The following is a 26,252-nucleotide window of genomic DNA, read 5'->3' as shown; positions in this document are numbered from 1 at the left end:
TGGGGGCGGCCCGTCAGGAAGTCCATCACCCACTTGTGTGTTTGTACTTTATGTACTCCTACATGTTTCTGCTTAAGCAAGTGTGTGAAAGCCCCCAGAGTGGGGGAAAAAAGGTGGTCCTTCGGTGTGTACAGCAGGGGGGTTTATTGTGCTCAGACAGCACTCAGAAGGACCCCTGCATGCACACTATGCTCCCTGGATTCAGCTTATTTATCAATGCAAAGCAGTACTTTTATGAGCTCTCACATAACTTCTAATGCTACTGTGTGTACACGGAAGACCTACAGTGAACTGGACTGTGTCAAGAGAGAGAGAGAGAGGCAGAGAGAGAAAGAGCACACAAATTGAGTGAAAGAGGGGAGGGGCAGTGAAAGAGGGGAGGGGAGGGGAGGGGCAGTGAAAGAGGGGAGGGGAGGGGCAGTGAAAGAGGGAGTGAGCGAGAGAGTGTGAAACAGGGAGGGAGAGAAAGGTGCATGGAGAGTGGAACAGAACACAGAAAGTGTGTGAGAGAGCGAGAGAGAGAGAATGTGAGGCACGGAGAGCGTATGTGAGTGTCTGTGAGAAAGCAGAAACAGCACACAGTGGAATACTGCTCAGTAACTGACGGCTGAAGTGGGAACTTCCTAATAATCAGGGGACCTGGAGAACCTGTCACTTGTCAAATAGGAAAGAAAACAATGTAGGCTCTGATGAGGCTGGATTAAAGGGCTGAAGGAATAAGGAAGAAAAAGAGGAAAAATGGAAAAAAAGTAGAGGAATGTTTTTAGGGTGACTGTTTTTCCCAAACTAGGATTTTCCATCCATCACATCTGGCAAAACTCGTCTCCCTCCCAGCTCAGAGGACGGACCTGGCTGGAAGTGTGTGTGTGTGTGTGTATATGTGTGTGAATGTGTGTGTGTGTGTGACTGAGAAAGAGAGAGATAGTGTGTGTGACACCTGTCGTCACTCATCAGGCTTCTGAATCATTTCCATAGCACTCACACACACAGCTGTAAACCCTAGCAGGAGCAGCAAAGACACCTGAGGATTATCTGACACACACACACACATCTCATGTCTAATCTTCTCCATCGCTAAGATGACGTAAGGATTTAACCGAGCAATCGGTGCCATCTGACAGTGTGGATACCTTTCTCACCAAACTGGCGTGCTAGCGTTGAGCACATTCTAATGATTCTACTTTCCTGAATCCAAATGGATTCAACCTCTGATCAACAGGTGATAATGTGGACCTGAGAAAAGGATTGAATGTGAGAAATAGAGCTTAGGGTAATTGCTCTCTGGTTTGGGATACTTGCAACAGAGCGAAAGTCATAGACTTCTATTGTTCTGTGGCGTTTTTTGACACGTTGCTCTGAGCATGATGATGGAGACCATGTGGAGGCTTTTAAGGACCCGACACATCCCTATTGCACCTCTCTTGTAAGAGACCTGTAGGAGTAAGTGTGTTGTTATAAGTAAAGTGCTGGAGGTGTATGGGAACTGACATAATGAACCTGCACAGGAACGGATCAGAGTTGATCTCGTCTGCTGTCAAAGCTGTAACTATTCCGCCCTTTAACCCTGAACCTTGGCTTCCCGGGTCAGAGGGACTTCTGGGAAATGGAGGAAGGAATTTTTCAAACGGGTGTAACAGGAATGAAGAGGTGAATTACTTTCCGTCAGGCAACTGGACTCATGGCATCAGGGGTTACAGTGAAGAAGGGAGGATCCTGGCATCATCGCTGTGTGCAACGGGGATGACGGCAGTGGACAAGAACTGGGCAGCGTTGCTGATCCTGGCGGTCATCGCCGTTACAGTGACGGGTAACATCCTGGTTATCTTGGCTGTGTCTCTGGAGAAGAAACTCCAGAATGCCACCAACTATTTCCTGATGTCGCTGGCCGTCGCTGACATGCTTCTGGGCATCCTGGTCATGCCCGTCTCTATGGTCACCATTCTCTATGGTGAGTGCGTTCCAGCTCAAGTTCAAAAACGTAATTGTCCCATTGTTTGATTAACAATGGAAATCTGTCTTTGGCTTGCAGACATATGGGCTCAGACAAAGCATGCAGACATACGGGCTCAGACACAGCATGCAGACATGCGGGCTCAGACACAGCATGCAGACATACGGGCTCAGACACAACATGCAGACATACGGGCTCAGACACAGCATGCAGACATACAGGCTCAGACACAGCATGCAGACATACAGGCTCAGACACAGCATGCAGACATACGGGCTCAGACACAGCATGCAGAGATACAGGCTCAGACACAACATGCAGACATACAGCCTTAGACACAGCATGCAGACATACAGGTTCAGACACAACATGCAGACATACGGGCTCAGACACAGCATGCAGACATACAGGCTCAGACACAGCATGCAGACATACGGGCTCAGACACAGCATGCAGACATACAGGCTCAGACACAGCATGCAGACATACGGGCTCAGACACAGCATGCAGAGATACAGGCTCAGACACAACATGCAGACATACAGCCTTAGACACAACATGCAGACATACGGGCTCAGACACAGCATGCAGACATACGGGCTCAGACACAGCATGCAGACATACGGGTGTCTTTTTCTGGTGACGTGATGATCAATGTTTGACTGCCATTTTGACAAATTAAAACATTCTCGCTCTTATTCATAATCTTTTCATGTAGAATAGCTTACCCGCAGAGCCTACAGTACCTGCACTATAACTGCGAGCTGTTGGCTAGCACGCAGGTGCCAAGACCAGAGTAGTCACAGTTGCTATTTAAGGCAACAGTTTTTGGGACAAAAGTTGAAAATCTACATGAAAACTTAAGCAAAAAAGCACGTCATCATGCACTGATGTGTATCTGCAACAAGTCAGTTTGGTGGAAACACCACTAGTAGGAAAATTACATAATTTCTTGATGCAGATTTTTGAATATTTGGATGAAAATATGTCGCCAATTGGATTGAAACATAGCTACAGCTCGGCTTGGTTTTGCTTAGATCATGAGATGGGGAACATACATGTTGTCTTCTGATACCTGCTGAACTAGGGGAAGAGATGTGTTTCATATAATCCCCTTCTCCTCAGACCTTCACTCTTTAGACTGTCTTTATGAGAGGAAGATTGCCCCATTGGTAAAAGTGTAACTAATCCCCTGGATGATGGACTTGAGACATGTAAAGAGAGAAAGAGAGAGAGAGAGAGAGAGAGAGAGAGAGAGAGAGAGAGAGAGAGAGAGAGAGAGAGAACAAAAGAAAGAGAAGGAGAGAAAGAGACAGATACAATAGGCAGAGAGAGAGGGGAGAGAAAGACACAGACAGAGACAAAGAGAGAGAGAGAGAGAGAGAGAGAGAGAGAGAGAGAACAAAAGAAAGAGAAGGAGAGAAAGAGACAGATACAATAGGCAGAGAGAGAGGGGAGAGAAAGACACAGACAGAGACAAAGAGAGAGAGAGAGAGAGAGAGAGAGAGAGAGAGAGAGAGAGCGAGGGGGGGGTGGACTGTGTGTAGCGTTTGTTTGGCTAAGGTTAGAAACTTGGTTTGTGCTCAGCTATTTAGCCAGACACGGATAGAGTTCATGTCAATCGAGCAGCAGCAAAACTAGAGTCAGATGGCATGAGAATGAGCCTCAGCAGCTTCCTCTCAGACACGACCACACACAGAACAAAACAAAGCCATGTCATTATCTGCTGTCAGAGAACCAGATGTGTGATAGCAGGGCAACAGGTCATTCACAGACGGAGAGAGACAAGTGGAGGAAAATAAACAAGTGGTTTTGAGAGGCGAAAAACAAGCGATGGGAATGACAGAGTTCCTGATGCTTCAATCAAGGGAGGGACTGGGAGAGAAACATCAGAGAGAGAGGCAGAGAGAAGAGAGGGAAGAGACAGGGGGGGAGAGGGACAAGACAACAGCCTTGTTTATACCTGGTGCTAACATAGCGGGAGAGGTTGTTGTCCTGGCTCCACACTGCCAGTTCTCTGACCCCCTCCCTATAGGCTGTCTGACCCCCTCCATATGGTGGTTTCATGATTGTTGGTGATCAGGCCTACCACTGTCGTCAGCAAACTTAATGATGGTGTTGGAGTCGCGTTTGGCCATGCAGTCGTGGGTGAACAGGGAGTACAGGATTAGACTAAGTACACACCCGTGAGGGGCCACCGTGTTGAGGATCCGTGTGGCAGACGTGTTGTTGCCTACTCTTACCACCTGGGGCCGGCCCGTCAGGAAGTCCAGGATTCAGTTGCGGGGGAGGTGTTTAGTCCTAGGGTCCTTAGCTTAGTGATGAGCTTCGTGGGCACTATGGTGTTGAACGCTGAGCTGTAGTCAATGGACAGCATTCTCACATAGGTGTTCCTTTTGTCCAGGTGGGAAAGGGCAGTTTGGAGTGCGATTGAGAATACGTCATCTGTGGATCTTTTGGGGCGGTATGTGAATTGGTGTGGGTCTAGGGTATCCTGGAGGATGCTGTTGTGAGCCATGAACAGCCTTTCAAAGCACTTCATGGCTACCGACGTGAGTGCTCCGGGGCGGTAATCGTTTAGGCAGGTTACCTTCGCTTCCTTGGGCACAGGGACTATTGTGGTCTGCTTGAAACATGTAGGTATTACAGACTCGGTCAGGGAGAGGTTGAAAATGTCAGTGAAGACACCTGCCAGTTGTTCTGTGCATGCTTTGAGTACAGATTCTGGTAATCCGTCTGGCCCCGGGGCTTTGTGAATGTTGACCTGTTTAAAGGTCTTGCTCACATCGACTACCGAGAGCATTATCACACAGTCATCCAGAACAGCTGGTGCTCTCATGCATGCTTCAGTGTTGCTTGCCTCGAAGCGACTTGTAAGATATCCAGACACAATTCATGCCTGACTACCTCCTGAGGTTGTCTACACCGATCTAAGAATGTGGACACACATTTGTCCTGATCTTGTCAGAATGTGGACATATTATGCATGTTAGAACCAGGTTAAAAGGGGTCTGGAGAGAAGAGAGGAGTAAGGCAGGGTGAAGAGGAAATTAAGTGTATAGGTATGTTTCAAAAAATATTTGGTAAACGGACAGACCCTTTTGATCACATGATTTTATGTGAAGTAAAATGTGATAACATGTGCAATGTGATAACATGAAACTACACATGTGACATTTTAGCACATGTGGAAACATGATCTCATGTGATATAAATGTGACAACATGGGGATGCAAAATTTTACTATGTGATCCCATGAAACTATACGTGTCAAAATGTTTGCACATGTGAAAACCCAGGTGTCAAAATGTAATTGAAAATATCTTACCTTAAATGCATAATTGGCATTAATTCAATTTAAACAGTCATGGTCCCCTGCAGGTTTTATCTTGTTCTTGGTTTGTTCCAGAAATGTTTCCAATAACATTTTTAGAATGTTCTTAGAACATTGTGTCATGGTTTCCTTGAGGTTTTTGTCTAGTTGCAGTAAAAATGCAGTACATCTACAAGAAGCTCTGTATTTTTACAGTTAAATGAAAGTGTTCTTGGACAGTATGTTAGGGTGCAGTGTTGTTCCCTAGGGTAAAAAAAACAGTCACAGGTACACTTCACAGGTACACGTACACTATATATACAAAAGTATGTGGACACCCCTTCAAATGAGCGGATTCGGCTGTGAAATCGAGTATGGAAGCAACAAGCCTAAGATCACCTTGCACAACACCAAGCGTCGGTTGGAGTGGTGTAAAGCTTGCCATTGGACTATGGAGCAGTGGAAACGCGTTCTCTGGAGTGATGAATCATGCTTCACCATCTGGCAGTCCGACTGAGGTTCATACAGAATTTTTTTTCAGAGAGTGGTGTGGAAAAACGTTATTGGCCTGCAAAGAGCCCTGACCTAAACCCTTTTGAACACCTTTGGGATGAATTAGAACATTTAAGTCCCTTCAGCAAAGTTCCAACATCCAGTGGAAAGGCTTCCCAGAAGAGTGGAGGCTGTTATAGCAGTAAAGGGGGGACCAACTTCATATTAATGCCAATGATTTTGGAATTAGATGTTCGACAAACAGGTGTCCTCATACTTTTGGTCATGTAGCGCATGAACTCACATGGTACAGTTCGGTACCTTGCAGGTATAATGTGACATTTTATACGCAATATTTGTAATGTAAGGTACGATCATCCCAGCACTTTGATGTTTGAGGGCAATGCACAACCATCAGTGAAAGTGTTGTAGCAGTTTAAGTGTTTCGATGCCGATGCAAGTCAAGCACCTCTTTTGACACTGTTTGTTCTGCAATGTGTCAGTAATGAGTTGCACTGTAAAGCGGTTATTGTACTTTCTCCAGTAACTCAATGGAAACTTGTTACCAGTGTGAATTTGTAATTTCCTAACTGAAAACTATTTGTCAGTAAGTTATTTTAAAATTCACAATAACTTACTATCAAAATGTTGCCAGTAACCTACAGGCAACTTGCTGCCACTAGCAATACATGCCAGCAACTTACTGTGGCTTCACTGACTCTTCTGTTGATAACATGCAATGTTACTTGCTGATTGGCAGCAGTCCCTGAAAATTGCGTACTATGTCACAAATGTACAAATTTGTGCACAATGTCATTGCTCTCACTCTGCTGTGGCTGCATGATGTGCTGCTTGCTAACTGTCACTCATATATCACTGCACCTGTACATATCCCATCTATAAATAGCCCAAACAACTTCCTCTTCCCCTACTGTATTTATTTATTTATTTGGCTCCTGTGCACCCCAGTATGTCTGCTTTGCACACTCATCTACTGTGAAATCTATCATTCCAGTGTTTTAATTGCTAAATTGTATTTACTTCGCCACAATGGCCTATTTATTGCCTTTACCTCACTTATCTCACCTCATTTGCTCACATTGTATATAGACTTATTTTTCTACTGTATTATTGACTGTATGTTTGTTTTACTCCATGTGTAACTCTGTGTCGTTGAATGTGTCGAACTGCTTTGCTTTATCTTGACCAGGTCGCAGTTGTAAATGACAACTTGTTCTCAACTTGCCTACCTGGTTAAATAAAGGTGAAATATATATATTTTTTTAAATATGGCGAGGGGCTGAAGCTCACAGAACTCGAATTGCTAGGGGCTGGCCTACATGGAGGGAAAACAGTTGCTTTCAAACTAGGGATTTCGTTGCTAATTGAGGTAAAACAGTTATTCTGCTCATAGATTATGCATGTATGAACTACACATTTACACATCCAGCCCAAAGTGTGTGGTTTAAAAAACACTTAGTAGTCTCTAAAAGTCCCAGAGCATGTGTTTAAAGCCTGACATAGCTGCATGTGATACCAAAGAGCCTTACCATATTTCATTTATAGCAAGTCAGCATGTCATTGTACTCACTTCCCAGCTACACCATCAGGTCAGTGAGTGTGACAGATTTGCTACAGTAAATAACTGTGAATTTTACAATAACTCACTTGCAGCTAGTTGAAAGAAAGTTATTGAAAATGAAACATGAACTTTATGTGAACCAGCTGGAATTAAGCTACTGGAAAATGCTCAGTAAGCCCATAACAGGGAAGCATGTGATACTCAAAAGATTTACACAGATTGTAGCACTGACCTTGACAAAAGAGTTGCCCATGTTCTTCAACATTACAATAAATCCCTTAAACTGGTACAAGATTTCTACTGACGGTTGGCACAAATACAACATATTTTAGACCATTCCCCCAAATATGCTAATGAATCCCCGCCAATACATTGCTCCCACCTACATTTCAAATTGCAGTAATGATTGTACCTTATATTGAATATATTGGGTAGACAAATGTACCACAATACTAGATTATCCTCGCAGTCACATGAACCCTAAAAAATACAGACCAGTATGATGTGAGTTCCTGTGTACCACTGAAGGTACCTTTGACCTTTTTGTACACCAGGGAGCAACATTGTACCGTAGCCGTACTCTTATTTTTGAGAGAATGTGGACATATCGTACCAGCCAAAAGTTTGGACACACCTACTCATTCAAGGGTTTTTATTATTTATTTTTACTATTTTCTACATTGTGGAATAATAGTGAGGGGATCAAAACCATGAAATATCACATATGTAATTATGTAGTAACCAAAAAAGGGTTAAACAAATCATAATATATTTTATATTTGAGATTCTTCAAAGTAGCCACCCTTTGCCTTGATAACATTTTTGCACACTCTTGGCATTCTCTCAACCAGCTTCACCTGGAATGGTTTTCCAACATGTTTGAAGGAGTTCATACATATGCTGAGCACTTGTTGGCTGCTTTTCCTTCACTCTGCGGTTGAACTTATCCCAAACGATCTCAATTGGGTTGACTGGTATTGTATGTTCTTGGTAAAAAACATTTGTTTTTAAATGTACCTGGTGACCCTGCTGAGACATTAAAGGGATAATGCAGGATTTTGGCAACGAGGCCCTTTATATACTTCCTCCGGGTCAGATGAACTTGTGGATATCCTTTTTATGTCTCTGTGTCTAGTATGAAGGAAGTTAGAGTCAGTTTTGTAAGCCCATGCTAGCGTTAGCACAATGACTAGATGTCTATGGGTATCTGCTAGTATCTGCTGACATTGGGGGAGTAGATAAAAGGCCTCCTTGCCAAAATCCCGAAGTATCCCTTTAATGCATTCCAGACCTAAATGTTGCAAGTTCAAATCCCCAGAGCATTTATGCACACTTAACGTCAAGTATCCCTGAGCACTGCTACTTAATCACACAATTATTGACTTGATTATGTGCACCTTTTAACAGTCCAGAAATGTATTCTTTCCAATAAATCTGTGGCAAACCTCTGTCATGGCCACAGACCTGGTGGTATAGCAAAAAAAATCTGAAAAAACATAATTTCACATGTAGAAAATCATTAGAAAATGTGTTTCTGGAACATATCGTGTGACAATTCACATGTGAAATCATGTGTTTTTGGAACACTTCAGATGTGACATTTCATGTGAAAACGTGATCACATGACATTCATGTTTTTTCCCTAAAAGGCTCTGCATGATCGATCCCCCGCAGAAGTCAGAGCAAACATACTTTTTTTGTGCTTCGCGGAGCAGAGCAGTGCTGTTGTGAAGGAACTTCCCAAGGAAATTAGTTTCTGTTTATACAGGACTTCCAGCCCCCACCTACCATCAACCAATAATGTCAATGCGGAGCTATACGGAGCCCTCCGCATTGTTACAAAATGTGAAAGGTTTACAGCGATGCGGTACGGAGCTTGATTTGGCCTCTGCATGCCTCCTGAGGCTCCACAATTCTGTTACACCCTCCATACAAAGCCTCTGACCACATTTTCAGATCAAGCATAAACTGGCTGAGTGAGGAATGTTAGTATTTTTGGAAGATGTTCTCAAGACATTTGTTTTACCAGTCATCAGGACATCACATGAAGGTCCCAGATGGTCCCAAGCCATTATAAGTAAAGTAATGGTATGGTTGTTTTAAAATAAGTGGTACACTGTTCAGCTAAAATATGACCTAGTCTGAGAATTGAACTCACGATCTCTGGATTTCAGGTGCACTGATCTGTCTGCTGCACACAAAGCCTGTTACATTCCCCTACACATTTCTTACCTATAATACATCTCTGCAAATAACAGAAGTGTGCCATCTGCAGTCTGAACTTCTGTTTTATATAGTTATAAATTCATCTGACTACTCTCATCATTGATTTAATTGACTTATTTCAGCAATTTGAGGGTTTTCTGTATAGTTGCCTGATGTTGGTGGGGGATATTATTATGTTTCAATGCTACTCCAGAATCACTATGATAAATATAATAGTTTTTCTTGAGTATACCTTTAACAAAGTTGAGATTTACTTTGAAGTCAAAAGTGTAGGAACACAGGTTAAATCAGTTGTTGACACAGACGTGAAGGCGTAACAGAAAGATTGGAATGCACGTTAATTAATAATTACTGTATAAATAAACATACGCAATCTAGTCATGTGAGTCAAATATGTAAGTTAAAAGCACTGTGTGCGTATCATAACAACTCATTTTTGCTGATTTCACATGTGAAATGTCATGTGGTTTTTCTGTAAGGGGAGAAAGAGAAAAGGAGGAATCTAATCCTCCCCTTACAGAAAAGGAGGAATCTAATCCTCCCCTTACAGAAAAGGAGGAATCTAATCCTCCCCTTACAGAAAAGGAGGAATCTGATCCTCCCCTTACAGAAAAGGAGGAATCTAATCCTCCCCTTACAGAAAAGGAGGAATCTAATCCTCCCCTTACAGAAAAGGAGGAATCTAATCCTCCCCTTACAGAAAAGGAGGAATCTGATCTTCCCCTTACAGAAAAGGAGGAATCTGATCCTCCCCTTACAGAAAAGGAGGAATCTGATCCTCCCCTTACAGAAAAGGAGGAATCTAATTCTCCCCTTACAGAAAAGGAGGAATCTGATCCTCCCCTTACAGAAAAGGAGGAATCTAATCCTCCCCTTACAGAAAAGGAGGAATCTAATCCCCCCTTACAGAAAAGGAGGAATCTGTTCCTCCCCTTACAGAAAAGGAGGATTAGATTAGAGCTGTTCTTGCTTCTCCTCCCGCCTATATTTATACATAACTAGTAGTTTCACCATCTACCTACTGGAGCCCACCAGCAGTTTACTGTGTAAATGCAGCAGTTAGAGGCAATGGATTGGGGATGTATTTATTTACACTGCTGTGTGTTGATTTATGGAGTCTCTGACTGCTTCCAGTCCTCTTGTAACTAGTTCTAGGACCCTGTTTACACCAACGTCAAGACCAGGAATAGGGACATCAACCATGACATTGGACACACACACACACACACACACACACACACACACACACACACACACACACACACACACACACACACACACACACACACACACACACACACGACCTGGGATAACTATAGTTGTATCTATGCTTTGTTGAAAGTTAAAACAATTCTGGGGGAACAAATACTCACTTTGGAGGTAACTACAACTATTTGAAGAGAGATCCCCCCCAAAATCACTACTTTAATAACTATTTAAATACAGATCTCAGAAATAAACTACTTTTTAAAACTATTTGAATACAGATATGTGAATACAAATCTCAGGTAGTGACTACTTTTCTGAAACTATTGGATTGGATGCATTCAACTAATGGAACTGGAACTGCATGTTGACTATAGAATAGTATGAATAAACCACACACAATCTTCTATACTTTTCCAGTCATTTTTGATCTACACAATACATTTCTATCTGAGCATTCTGCAAATGCAAATTCTCCGGTGTTGAAAATGAACACAGTGTTAAATCAACACTGAACGTGTTGAGTCTGTGGACCCATACAGACACTGGAACAGTGTTAAATTAACAGTGCCTTTTTGAGTAAATTGTAGAGTTACCACTCATGACTGTATTTGTTATATACAGAGACATGTTTTTTGCATTAATCCATTTTTGGTCCTGTTGAGTTCACCAAGTGAAACAACCTAGCCAACCTTGCACAACCTAGTCAGTTGTGCAACTGAATGCATTCAACTGAAATGTGTCTTCCACATTTAACCCAACCCCTCTGAATCAGAGAGTTGCGGGGGGGGGGGGGGGGGGGGGGGGGCTGCCCTAATTGACATCCACATCTTTGGTGCTTGTGAGCTCCTAAGTTAATATATTATCATACAAAAAAAACATTCAAATATATATATTTTTAATGATAACATATTTGCTTAGGATGTCACTTGGTGAAGTCCATAGGACCAAAAATTGATGAATGCAGACAAGACAGAAGCTTATTCTACACTAAATAAAACACATTATTTGAACAACAGTGAAGAAAGTGTGGTTTCACAATAATAAAAAAAAGAAATGAAGTCTTGACCATCACTGATTTCATGTCTGTCGCCTAATTAGCATCCCAGATTTAACGAGGCGGAAGATGAGTTCATAATTTCCTTTTAATGGGGGCTTAGGTGGTGAGCTGCAGTAACTGAAATCGTGAAATGCCAACACCCCCACAAACCTCCCTTCAACAGACAAAATGATAAGCTTACACGGACGACTACACACACACACACTCAAGAGTGATCGCAAGGAGACACACAACTGCACGTACACACACCAACACACACGCAAGCATGGACACACACACACAATTAGCACCTGTTTCAAGAACTCTCTGTCTGTCAGATGGACAGTCCCTTGTCCTTCAACAGCTCTTTCTATCTCTCTCATAAATTATAGTGGTAGTTGGCTGTTTAATTAGATTGTGAGTTAAAAAGGCAAAACATGGATGGATGGAGTTCATCTTAATTATAAGTTTCCCTCTTTTTCCTCACTCATACCCTGCTGTCATACCTCCCTACCCCAGTGTCTCTGACCTGAGTTCCCCTGATGACAAGACTGTGTGTGATGTTTTCTCTGCATGTGACAAAGCATGAATTTACTCTCTCCTGCTTCTGTGGATAAAGCCTTTGATATCAGCCTCGTCACCAGATGACTTTACACTATCTTCCCCTGCAAAGTCTGTTTCCAGCTGTGCAGACAGGGCTCAGTAACCTCAAAGTCAGAGCAACAAGCCTAGATCAGACCAGAGAAATGATCCCAGAGGACCAGATCATTATCATTCAACTGGGATATATACTGTACATGATACATGTACATCAGAGATAAGAGGAGTTTAGATTACTGTGTCGGTCCATCAAGCGGCGGGAGGACAGTGGACACTCTTCATGTTCCGAACGTGGAAGTAAACCTTTTTACCGTGCTAGGGGTCTGCCTGTGATATATACTAAACAAAAATATCAATGCAACTGCAACCATTTTCAATGGAAATCAGTCAATTTACATATTCATTAGGCCCTAATCTATGGATTTCACATGACTGGGAATACAGATATGCATCTGTTGGTCACAGTTACCTTAAAAAAGGTAGGGGAGTGGATAAGAAATCCAGTCTGTATCTGGTGTGACCACCATTTGCCTCATGCAGCACAACATATCTCCTTTGCATAGAGTTGATCAGGCTGTTTATTGTGGCCTGTGGAATGTTGTCCCACTCCTCTTCAATGGCTGTGCGAAGTTGCTGGTTATTGGCGGGAACTGGAACACAGTCACACACGACATTCTGGAGCATCCCAAACATGGGTGCCAGGTCCCAAACATGGGTGCCATGTCTGATGAGTATGCAGGCCATCGAAGAACTGGGACATTTTCAGCTTCTAGGAATTGTGTACAGATCCTTGCGACATGGGGCCGTGCATTATCATTTTGAAACATGAGATGGTGGCGGATGAATGGCACGGTATCTCTGTGCATTCAAATTATTATTGACAAAATGTACACTTTACATGTTGTGTTTATATTTTTGTTCAGTGGCTATAATCAGAGTTAGTTACATATACTGAACTGTCGATGAAGATCATAAAATAAAATGTCTAATACAAGGTGTGGGAAGAGATCGTTTGATTTTTCACCCCATCATGTTCATCATGTAGAGTTGAAGTTGAAGTTTGCATATACCTTACCAATAAACATTTAAACTCAGTTTTTCACAATTCCTGACATTTAATCCTAGTAAAAAGTCCCTGTCTTAGGTCAGTTGGGATCACCACTTTATTTTAAGACTGTGAAATGTCAGAATAATGATAGAGATAATTATTTATTTCAGATTGTATTTCTTTCACCACATTCCCAGTGGGTCAGAAGTTTACATACACTCAATTAGTATTTGGTAGCATTGCCTTAAATTGTTTAACTTGGGTCAAACATTTCGGGTAGCCTTCCACAACCTTCCCACAATAGGTTGGGTGAATTTTGGCCCATTCCTCCTGACAGAGCTTATGTAACGGAGTCAAGTTTGTAGGCCTCCTTGCTCGCACACACTTTTTCAGTTCTGCCCACAAATTTTCTATGGGATTGAGGTCAGGGCTTTGTAATGGACACTCCAATACCTGTCCATTTGGAAGACCGATTTGAGACCAAGGTTTAACTTCCTGACTGATGTCTTGAGCTGTTGCTTCAATATATCCTCATCATTTTCCTGCCTCATGATTCCATCTATTTTGTAAATTGCACCAGTCCCTCCTGCAGCAAAGCACCCCCACAACATGAAGCTGCTACCCCCGTACTTCACGGTTGGGATGGTGTTCTTTGGCTTGCAAGCCTCCTTCTTTTTCCTCCAAACATAACGATGGTCATTATAGCCAAACAGTTCTATTTTTGTTTCATCAGACCAGAGGACATTTCTCCAAGAAGTACGATCTTTGTCCCCATGTGCAGTTGCAAACCGTAGTCTGGCTTTTATTTATGGTGGTTTTGGAGCATTGGCTTTTTCCTTGCTGAGCCACATTTCAGGTTATGTCAATATAGGACTCGTTTTTACTGTGGATATAGATACCTCATGCTTTTGTACCTGTTTCCTCCAGCATCTTCACAAGGTCCTTTGCTGTTGTTCTGGGATTGATTTGCACTTTTTGCAAATACTTTTTGCAAGTACGTTCATCTCTAGGAGACAGAACGCCTCTCCTTCCTGAGTGGTATGACAGCTGCGTCGTCCCTTGGTGTTTATACTTGCATACTATTGTTTGCACAGATGAACGTGGTACTTAAGGTGTGTGGAAATTGCTCCCAATGATGAACCAGACTTGTGGAGGTCTACAAAAAAAATTCTGAGGTCTTGGCTGATTTCTTTTGATTTTCCCATGATGTTAAGCAAAGAGGCACTGAGTTTGAAGGTAGGCCTTGAAATACATCCACAGGTACACCTCCAATTGACTCAAATGATGTCAATTAGCCTATCAGAAGCTTCTAAAGCCATGACATCATTTTCTGGAATTTTCCAAACTGTTTAAAGGCACAGTCAACTTCTGACCCACTGGAATTGTGATACAGTGAATTATAAGTGAAATAATCTGTCTGTAAACAATTGTTGGAAACATTACTTGTGTCATGCACAAAGTAGATGTCCTAACCGACTTGCCAAAACTATAGTTTGTTAACAAGACATTTTTGGAGTGGTTGAAAAAAAGTTTTAATGACTCCAACCTAAGTGTATGTAAACTTCCGACTTCAACAGTAAATTAAAATAAATCCACGTGGGTACTGTAACTTAAATTGCATTTGAGTTTCCATGCATAATTTACTCAAGAGTCACACATCTCAAGTTTTGGATTCAGACGATATTTTTTTTTTATTTTCATAGGATCTCGTAAGAAATACTGGAGTATATGGTTTTATTATAGTATCTCATACAGGCAGTATGAGGTTGAGTTATTGGACAGACAGCAGACGTGTTCCCATGGCAGCAGATGTCTGAGGGTCACATGATCCGTCACTCATCAGACAGGTGAGAGAGGAGAGAACCCAACCAGCTAAAGAGGGAAACGTGAGATATGAGTTACTGTACATCTATGCTCCCACTCTCCCTCCCCACTCTCTGTCTCCGGTCTCTCGCCTGGGGGTATCCGTTATGGAAACGGTTTACCGTTTCAGAACCAAATGGAAGCTAACAGAGCAAATCAGAGTTTCCAGTTGGATAGATTCAGCTAAAGTATTCAGATCCCCTTACAGACTTATTCTAAAATGGATGAAATTATATTTTTTTCTACAACTTGATTGGAGTCCACCTGTGGAAAATTCAATTGATTGGACTTGATTTGGAAAGGCACACACCTGTCTATATAATATTCCACAGTTGACAACGCATGTCAGAGCAAAAACCAAGCCATGAGGTCGAAGGCATTGCCCGTAGTGCTCTGAGACAGGATTGTGTCGAAGTACAGAACTGGGGAAGGGTACCAAAAAATGTCTGCAGCATTAAATGTCTCCAAGAACACAGTGGCCTCCATAATTTCTTACATGGAAGAAGTTTGGAACCACCCAGACTCTTCCTAGAGCTGGCCACCTGGCCAAAATGAGCAATTGGGGGGAAAAGGGCCTTGGTCAGGGAGGTGACCAAGAACCCGAAGGTCCCTCTGACAGAGCTCCAGAGTTCCTCTGTGGAGATGGGAGAACCTTCCAGAAGGACAACCATCACTGCAGCACTCCACCAATCAGGATTTTATGGTAGAGTGGCTTGACGGTAACCACTCCTCAGTAAAAGGCACATGACAGTCCGCTTGGAGTTTGCCAAAAGACACCTAAAGTACTGAATGTCCATGAGTGGCCCAGCCAGAGCCCGCAGTTGAACCCGATCGAACATCTCTGGAGAGACCTGAAAATAGCTGTGCAGAGACGCTCCCCATCCAACATGACAGAGCTTGAGAGGATCTGCAGAGAAGAGCAGAGAAGAATGGGGGAAACTCCTCAAATACAGGTGTGCCAAGCTTGTAGCGTCATACCCAAAAAGACTCAAGGCTGTAATCGCTGCCAAAGGTGCTTCAACATAGTACTGAGTAAAGGGTCTGAATACTTATGTAAATGTAATTTTTCTGGGAGGGTTCTGGGATACATTGGCAAAAATTTTTAAAAACCTGTTTTTGCTTTGTCATTGTGGGATTTTGTGTGTAGATTGATGAGGGGGAAAAACAATTTAATACATTTTAGAATTAGGCTGTAAAGTAACAAAATGTGGAAAAAGTCCAGGGGTCTGAATAATTTCGAATGCACTGTAGGTCCCTCCCCGTTTCGTTCGTTTCCGTTTAAGAAACGTTTTGCTACAGAATTGGCGGATGAATTCCCTTCTGTTCTCCCTCCTTCTTTCTCTCTTACTCTCTCTCCCCACCTGCTCTGCCTTTCACCTCTCTCTCTCAGGCAACTTGTTCATTTGGACTGTTTTATTCCTGTCATTGTGCCATCAGAGCAGCGTGGAATAGACTGACACTCTTTGAGCCTGAAGATGACACATTGGCAAATTGCCTTCTACTCTCCTCTATTCTATCTCAGAAATATTCACCCACTCTCCCATCTCCAAATTCTCTCCAGCTCTCCTTCTAAAGACACACCTGATTTAAAGCGTAGTATTATCATTACAAACATATTTCCTGTTTCAACATACACACATTCACATGGTCCAACGGTGTGTTTCTAGGTTCTGCACCGAATGTAATAACTGTGATTCTAGTCTTTTCAATGGAGCAGACCTCTTGATATTCTGAATCAGAATCACAATCGAAAGGCCTTCCAGCCATTATGCAGGATTGTTTTTGTCAGAACACAGACATATTGTTGGAATAACCTGTCATTGTTTTACTTTTTTTACCAATTGTATTGGCCCTGGTGGATTAGAGTTCTGTGAGCTTTCATGTCAATGAGTTGATTTCACATGTTCTTGGAGAGATAGGCTTTATTAAGTTGGATTAATTCTGTATGGTAACCTTTTTGAATTTCTACAGATGGTCTTTTCCAAGTAGACTTAAGTGGAATCCGGAAAAAAGAAGTGTCAAACATATGGCTAGCGTTTAAAAAAAAGAGATATATATTTTGTGGGGGAGCAAACTCAATTTACTTTAAAACAAAATCTTAACTGTCTAGAAATAAACAATGGACCTACAGTTTCTTGACTGTGTCCAGGTTGCTAATAATCACCGGAATGAAAGCAAGACAGTCAGGGAGCATCGGAAATTCCCAAAACGTTGGATTTTTTGCCTCTTCTGACGGTGAGGAAATATAACACATTTTCAGTGAGGCCCTCCGGACCTCGTTGAAGACCCAACGCGGCCCCCGGGTGCAAAATGAGTTTGACACCCCTGATCTAGACCTACAGAGGCAGAGAGCGAGAGGAGGAGGGGGAGAAAGGGAGATGGAGAAATAGAGTAAAGAGAAACATGTTAGAAATACACTATTCACCCCTGACACAAGGCAGCACTGAGGAAGTACTAAACCAGATAAAGTCAGAAAAATAACCTGTTCAGAATTCTTCATGCCGGTTGGGTCCACATAATTTAAATCCTTTAGCGGTCTTTGGAGATATTCTTTGTGTCTGTCATTGATGAAAGACTTGGTGTATACACTGTGTGGTCATGAAGGTCCCTAGCTTATCATGTCTCTAGCTCACCATGTCTAATTCCTCTCTCCTTCTCCCACTTTATCTTTCACTGGTCCTCTCTCTTTGCTGTTCTCTGCCCCTCTCTCTCTCTCTCTCTCTCCCTCTTTCTCTCTCACCATTCCTCACTCTGTTTGGTAGGAAATACAAATGCAGCTTTGGTCAGGGCGGAGGCAAACAAGCCTGAAGGTGTCAGCAAGTTTGAGGAGAAAAGCTCTTTCATTTGTCTCCAGTTCCCAAATTGATGCCCCTGCCAATATCTGCATGGACATATACAGCCTCCCTCTTTGGAACTTAACCGAACGTGTCCTCTTTCTTAGGGTGTTCAGACAAGCGTGTGCACTTCTCTGCCTGAGCTGTAAAATACTGCAGTGTCAAGTGTTTTTGGGTTTCTGAAAAGTAGGGATGAAAATATGTTACTTTTCAGCAGTCTTCTTTTCACTGGGGTTATTGGTCGCTCTGCGAACAGCACTGAAGGGTAATTCACCGTGGCTGCTCTACAAGGCCTTAAACCAGCATCATTAGGCTCTGTCTGCTTCTCTGGCTGCAGATCAGAAAGACTCATTTAGGCTAAATCCTGCAGGGTGGGATGGAGACAACTCAGGCAGACTGATTAGAGATAAGGGAATGTACTACACTATATTGGCTGCAGGTGACACATCATCATTATAAGATCCTAATCTGCAAACATGGGCTGCCTCCATTTTATCCCCCCTACCCGATTCCCTCTATCTTCCCTCCATCCATTTCAACATTCAGATGGGCAGACCCAAATATATTACCACAGAGGGGCATGCTGAGACAGCTGGATGTCTAATGACTTTCTACCTCAGAAAGATGAAAGAGGGAGATAGAGAGAGAGAAAAAGGAAGGAAGGGATAAGGACGAAAGACATGCAAAGGAAAGAAGAGAACGAGAAAGGCAGAGCGATGGAGAGGGAAGAAGAGAAAGAGACACACATAGTCAGTCCGTGACCATGGTGATGACAATGAGTCACTGAGTCCAAATAAACAGGCTTTATGTAAGGTTCTCCTTCACCTGGAGGAGAGGAGTGAGGGAGACTGTGACTCCCCCATGGCGAGAGAGAAATAGAGGATAAAATGGAGAAACAGTGTAACTGCCACGTCTGACTGTGGATGCAAAAGTGACATTCCCTATCTCCAGGTTATTATCCAGGCAGAGTATTTGTGTTGGCCTGGTGTGGGGATCTGTCGCATACTATCAGATTCTGCTGCCTGGTCTTTATTCGGCACGTCACTGTGTAAACTTTTAATTTGGAGGTTGTATTAAGTTTTGTCTTTGTGGGGGATGTAGTTACAGTTTCTCAAGAGTAATATTTTATTATAAAAAAGCCTTCCACATTCTGTGAAAGGCTGCCTTGCGCTGTGAGTGTTAACCTCAGTGTGTATGTGTCTTAAAGTAGCTTAAGTCTGTGTTTTAGAGGGTTTGGTTCCACGCATCTGAGGCTTTCAATTTGATGTTTTGGTCACCTCATAAGAAGCTTTTTAGAAGATATTATTACCCAACAACTCTGTAAAAATGTCACAATGCCACTGCAAATGTGTTTTACAACCAACTCCAATTTCATAAAAACAAACCTGTGTTAAAAGTCTCACATACTGTATATTGTGTAACTGGTATTCCCATTACAAGACAGCCTTGTGTAATCTCTGTTTAATTCCCCTGTAAAAAAATTAAAAAAAAATTTTTCTTCTCCGGAGTTCATTGTTTTCTCTGTGTTCCCCCATACAGACTACTGGTGGCCCCTGCCCTCTGACCTGTGCCCTGTCTGGATCTATCTTGATGTGCTGTTCTCCACAGCCTCCATTATGCACCTGTGTGCAATCTCTCTGGACCGCTACATCGCCATCAGAAACCCCCTCCACCACAGCCGCTTCAACTCCCGAACCAAGGCCCGCCTCAAGATCATGGCTGTCTGGACCATCTCTGTGGGTAAGAAACAGGAAGAAAAGCCTGTACAAGTACACTACCATTCAAAAGTATGGGGTCACTCAGAAATGTCCTTGTTTTTTGAAAGAAAAAAACATTTTATGTCCATTAAAATAACATCAAATTGATCAGAAATACAGTGTAGACATTGTTCATGTTGTAACTGACTATTGTAGCTGGAAACTGCTATTTTTAATGAATAGGCGTACAGATGCCCATTATCAGCAACCATCACTTCTGTGTTCCAATGGCATGTTGTGTTAGCTAATCCAAGTTTATAATTTTAAAAGGCTAACTGATCATTAGAAAACCCTTTTGCAATTGTTAGCACAGCTAAAAACTTTTTTTCTGATTAAAGAAGCAATAAAACGGACCTTCTTTGGACTAGTTGAGTGTCTGGAGCATCAGCATTTGTGGGTTCGATTACAGGCTCAAAATGTCAAGCAGCTTCATTTTGGCTTTTTTTTGCATCTCTACCTAGAAGGCCAGCATCCCGGAGTCGCCTCTTCACTATTGACGTTGAGACTGGTGTTTTGCGGGTACTATTTAATGAAGCTGCCAGTTGAGGACTTGTGGCCATTTTGAGCCTGTAATCGAACCCACAAATGCTGATGCTCCAGACACTCAACTAGTCCAAAGAAGGCCAGTTTTATTGCGTCTTTAATCCGTACAACAGTGTTCAGCTGTGCTAACATAACTGCAAAAGTGTTTTGTAATGATCAATTAGCCTTTTAAAATTATAAACTTGGATTAGTTAACACAATGTGCCATTGTAACACAGGAGTGATGGTTGCTGATAATGGGCCTCTGTACGCCTATGTAGATATTCCATAAAAAATCTGCTGTTTCCAGCTACAATAGTCATTTACAACATTAACAATGTCTACACTGTATTTCTGATCAATTTGATGTTATTTTAATGGACCAAAAAAAAGTATTTTCTTTTAAAAACAAGGACATTTCTAAGTGACCCCAAACTTTTGAATGGTAGTGTGTATGCTGCTCCCTTGAGAGAGACAGACAGAGACCATGTGTCTGTATTTGTTCATATAAAAAAGTGTGGTCGTTGGGGGAGGGGCATATTTAGAACCAAGTTTTTGTAAAACTCCCCACATTTGAACATTTTACTGTTGGATATGGGCAAGGCAACAGGCGCCGTGGGGTGAGAGCAAAGGAGGGATGGAGGCTGTGAATGAGGGAATGAAAGGAGAATGACTCATAAGCAACTGTAATTTGAGTTTCAAGGTCTATATTATTTAGTGTAAAAGCCAAGGCGACTGAACAATCAGGACTTTATAATGGCCTAGTTGATATCCAGCTGATCAAGTCAATGGCCTAGCATGAAAAGGAAATGATTGAGCCACTAATGCAGTCTGGTGCATCAAGCCGTCAGACTTAGCTCCATACAGAACAAACATGTGTCATGTACAGTGGCAAGAAAAAGTATATGAACACTTTGGAATTACCTGGATTTCTGCATAAATTTGACATAGAATTTGATCTGATCTTCATCTAACTCACAACAATAGACAAACACAATGTGCTTAAACTAATAACACACAAATTATTGTATTTTTCTTGTCTATATTGAATACATCATTTAAACATGCACAGTGTAGGTTGGAAAAAGTATGTGAACCCCTAGGATAATGACTTCTCCAAAAGCTAATTGGAGTCAGGAGTCAGCTAACCTGGAGTCCAGTCAATGAGACAAGATTGGAGATGTTAAAGCTGCCTTGCCCTATAAAAAACACTTCACAAGAAGCATTGACTGATGTGAACCATTCCTCGAACAAAAGAGATCTCAGAAGACCTAAGATTAAGGTTTGTTGACTTGCATAAAGCTGGAAAGGGTTACAAAGTATCAGCTTGCATCTACGGAAAAAGGAATCCCCAAGTTTATCAAGACATTTTGCAGGATAATGTAAGGCTATCTGTCCGCCAATTGAAGCTCAACACAAGTTAGGTGACGCAACAGAATGGCTTCGACAGAAGAAAATACGCCTTCTGGAGTGGCCCAGTCAGTCCTGACCTCAACCCGATTGAGATGCTGTGGCATGACCTCAAGAGAGCGGTTCACACCTGACATACCAAGAATATTGTGGAACCTAAACTGTTTCGTAAAGATGAATGGTCCAAAATTCCTTCTGACCGTGCAGGTCTGATCCGCAACTACAGAAAACGTTTGTTTGAGGTTATTGCTGCCAAAGGAGGGTCAACCTGTTATTAAATCCAAGGGTTCCCATACTTTTTCCAACCTGCGCTGTGAATGTTTACACGGTGTGTTCAACAAAGAGATGAACAATTATAATTGTTTGTGTTTTTAGTTTAAGCAGACTGTTTGTCTATTGTTGTGACTTAGATGAAGATCAGATAAAATATTATGACCAATTTATGCAGAAATCCAAGTAATTCTAAAAGGTTCACATACTTTTTCTTCCCACTGTATGTTGCGTGAAAGCCAGCACACCCAAATATTTCTGTATCGACGCTGAAGCTGCTGCTAAAATGAGACATGCCCTGCTGTAGAAGTTTCATCAACATCTAGGGTTCAAATAACCAGACGTAAATGTGTATATAATTTAAGAATATTAGAGGGTCGATCAGATTATAAATAAAAACTGCCCGTCAGACTTGTGTGGCTCCTTTCCATTGCTTCAAACCAATGTCTCAATACCACCATTAATGATCCAGTCATGCTTTGTAGAGACCCAAGTAGGCAGGGAGAGAGACATTGTCACATAGAACCAGGGAAGCAGAGAGAGACAACACACAACGTGGGGAGGAATGAACCCCTGATATGACTCACCATTCCACAGGTTCCAGGCCCCAGGCAGAAAGTTATCATATGATACGCTGCTGCCTGCAAATTAAATAAGATTATGTCACTGCTGCTTATCTTCATGTTATGTATCATCCCCCTCTCCTCTCGTCCATCTGTACACGGCAGACCAAGAAAGAGAGAAGAGAAATAGAATCTGAAGAGTAGCTGATGTTACACAGAACTGAGATGATGTATGCTGTTAAACAAACCCTGGAACACAGTGCTGCTACTGCCCAGCCTATTGTACAAGACTCCTACCACAGAGAGAGATCACTTACCTTACAAAATCCCACCTATACACAGACCACACGTCTACACGTACACACCTCATCCTGTACAACGAATGTGCACGCACGTACACACATTACGCACAAACAAAGCCACACACACACACAAACACCCTCACACTGACACACACCTCTAATCGCCATGACCAAGGAAAGTTCCTGGGCCATGACCATGACATAAAAAACTTTTCATATCAACCAATCATTTTTGTAAGACTGCAAATCTCAATTAAATAATAATACTCTTTGGTCTTTGTAACCTGCAGTCTTTCTCTTTCTATTAAATCATTCAGGAACTTCCTACAACTTCCTGTATTTCTGTCATGTTGTGATGTGTCTTCCCTGGAGCTGTATGTCTCTCTCTTCAGACACACTGGGTATAGTTTCAGCAAAGAAACACGCAATTACCAAAGGCATAACAATGTAGATGTTGGCATCAGCAGTTCAATGTCAATGTAACTGCCACGGAAAGATTTTGTGCAAACATGGAGGGATAATTAGCTGAGCTGTATTTATTGGAATAAATTTCTCCTCCTAGAATTTCTTCGTCTGAGGTTAAGCTCAAGTTTTGGGAAGGGTGAGCTGATCCTAGGTCTGTGTCTAGTGTGATCTCTAACCCGGAGCTCAGTGTATCTGTGGCTCTGGTGTTGACGTGTTAGTGTGGAAACATGGCAGAGATGGTTGAGATGTCTGGATCAGGTATGCGTACTTTGGCCTGTCTCCAACTGCTGGGCCAGGGGTGCTGCTGCTGCTCTGCTTTACGGAAACCACTGAACTCACACGCAGGGAACCCCTGAACACACACGCAGGGAACCCCTGAACACACACCCAGGGAACCACTGAACACACACCCAGGGAACCACTGAACACACACCCAGGGAACCACTGAACACACACCCAGGGAACCACTGAACACACACCCAGGGAACCACTGAACACACACCCAGGGAACCACTGAACACACACCCAGGGAACCACTGAACACACGCCCAGGGAACCACTGAACACACGCCCAGGGAACCACTGAACACACACCCAGGGCAATGTGAAGCTAGTCCAAACAACCTGTAATACTAGGGAAGAATGAAGTAAAGATACAGGAACATAAACAAAGGCTTACATTAAGAAATGTTGGACTTCAGTCATATGATTGATTCAGGGTTCCAAGGCCATCTGGTAACAAAATATTGTCTTGACTCTTTCAACTGCTTCCACATCCCAACCCACACACAATAAGAATTATCTTTCTCAACTTGCTAATACTCTTGACAAAATTGCATTTCTGCATTTTCTCTAAGCCAGCCAAAAAATAGTGGTTAAGAAAACATCAACTCAAAGAAAAACTTCACCTTTCTCTCTCCAAGCTCCTCTATCTTTAGAGGAAGGAGATTGTCAGGGGGAAGAGAAAGAGAGACTAAATGTCTATTTAATTTCAGAATTCTGCAGGCGTGTTGATGGATGTTTGCCTCTTAAATTTGACAGGTCTGTAGTAAAATGGTGAAAAAACGAGGGACTATTTAATTCCTTCAGATCTAGATGCCAGACCAGACAGAATTGGGGAAATAGGCTAATGCCCTTGCAAATGTGAGGTTGTAAATCATTGAATCTGTTACCAAAGCCTAAAGCGATGTGATCTTAATTGGAGCTGGTTCTGGCAACCGTCCCCGTCTATTTTCCCGGTCTAAGCCCCAAAATGGCCGTCAGTTTCAGGCCAGTTGCACTCCCTCCCTAAGGTTATTAGTCTTTGCATCTCACTGTGTTGCAATGGGGATGAAAGCCTTAGTGAATGGCTCCAGATGCTTCTGTCCCTCTCCCTCACAAATCCAGTTATTGGACACTAATGACACTAATGCTGGGCCTGTGAGGGGAAATTGCAGGGTTTATCTGTCCTGGTGGGCACACAGTGGTGATATGAGGACTATTGCATTATTGATGCCAGAGGATCCTGCCGTGGTGGATTGATTTATGGTGGGAATGAGCAACAGGTGTGCTTTGCCCGTAGAATGATCTGCACATTATAGGGCCAGGCGTTTTGATATTACTGGCACAATCTTGAAGTGCCACAGTGCTATTTACCGTTTAGGCAGAGACAAGCTGTACAAAATTGCTTTTACTTTTTCAATTTGAAATCTTAAATAAGAAGGGGAACACACATACACACACATGTAAGCACACACACACACACACACACACACACACACACACACACACACACACACACATCATACTAAACTAACCTCTCTCTCCTCTGTGTCTTTCTGTAGGTATCTCCATGCCCATCCCCGTCCTAGGCCTGCGGGACCACAGCAAGGTGTTTAAAAAGGGCAGCTGCCTGTTGACAGACGACAGTTTTGTCCTGGTGGGCTCCTTCGTGGCCTTCTTCATCCCCCTCACCATCATGGTGGTCACCTACTTCCTCACCATTAGCGCCCTGCAGAACGAGGCTACCCTCTGCCTGGACCAGCTGGTGCCCCGGCCGAAGAGGATCGCCACCCTGACCCTGGGCTTCCTCCCGCAGGGCTCACTCTCCTCAGAGAAGCTCTTCTTCAGGCGTTCGCTAAGCCGTGACACGGGAGGGGTAGGAGGAGGGGTCGGTGGGGTCGGTGTGGACCCGCGGTACGGGCGTCGCACCATGCAGTCAATCAGCAACGAGCAGAAGGCCTCCAAGGTCCTGGGAATGGTCTTCTTCCTGTTCGTGGTCATGTGGTGTCCCTTCTTCATCACCAATGTGTTGGCGGTGGTGTGCGACCCTGTGAACTGTGATCCGGGGGTGATGGGGGGGCTGCTGAATGTGTTTGTATGGGTGGGATACCTCTCCTCAGCCATCAACCCTCTGGTGTACACTTTGTTCAACAAGACGTACCGTGCAGCCTTCTCCCGCTACGTACGCTGCCAGTACAGCCCGGAGAGGAAGCCTCTGCAGCTCATACTGGTTAACACCATCCCTCCGCTGGCCTACAACTCCACCCACCTGCCCCTGGAGGAAATGGGGTCCCTCAGGAATGGGGTCCACAGCAGTGGAGGACCCAGGGACTCCCTACGAAACCTTGTGAGGACCAAATCAAACTCAGACAAACACAAGGCAACCAGGGACAAAGATGAGAGCATCAGCTGTGTGTGAGGCTGTGAGCCTGTAAGGACTCAATCTCCCATAATCCTATTGGAATGTGCTGGGTTTTTATAAAATTTCCCATCTCCATCTTGTTTTGGTAGGGAAACACTTGGAACAGGGGTTCCTGTGCTGGAGCAT

The 26,252-nt window shown here is 43.0% G+C and overlaps 1 protein-coding gene across 1 annotated transcript; it reads left to right on the top strand.

The window, feature by feature from the left end:
- Positions 1 to 492: 492 nt before the first annotated feature.
- Positions 493 to 26,252, top strand: htr2aa (5-hydroxytryptamine receptor 2Aa). Its single transcript, XM_021579489.3, is given in 4 exon segments — positions 493 to 1,948; positions 19,694 to 19,894; positions 25,267 to 26,087; positions 26,089 to 26,252. Coding segments are annotated over 4 exon segments (1,545 nt in total). The 5' UTR covers positions 493 to 1,476; the 3' UTR covers positions 26,140 to 26,252.

Source organism: Oncorhynchus mykiss, chromosome 22 (genome assembly GCF_057628025.1).
Source record: "Oncorhynchus mykiss isolate SJ-2025 chromosome 22, ASM5762802v1, whole genome shotgun sequence".
Lineage (NCBI taxonomy): Eukaryota > Metazoa > Chordata > Actinopteri > Salmoniformes > Salmonidae > Oncorhynchus > Oncorhynchus mykiss.
This window is presented reverse-complemented; position numbering and strand designations above follow the sequence as displayed.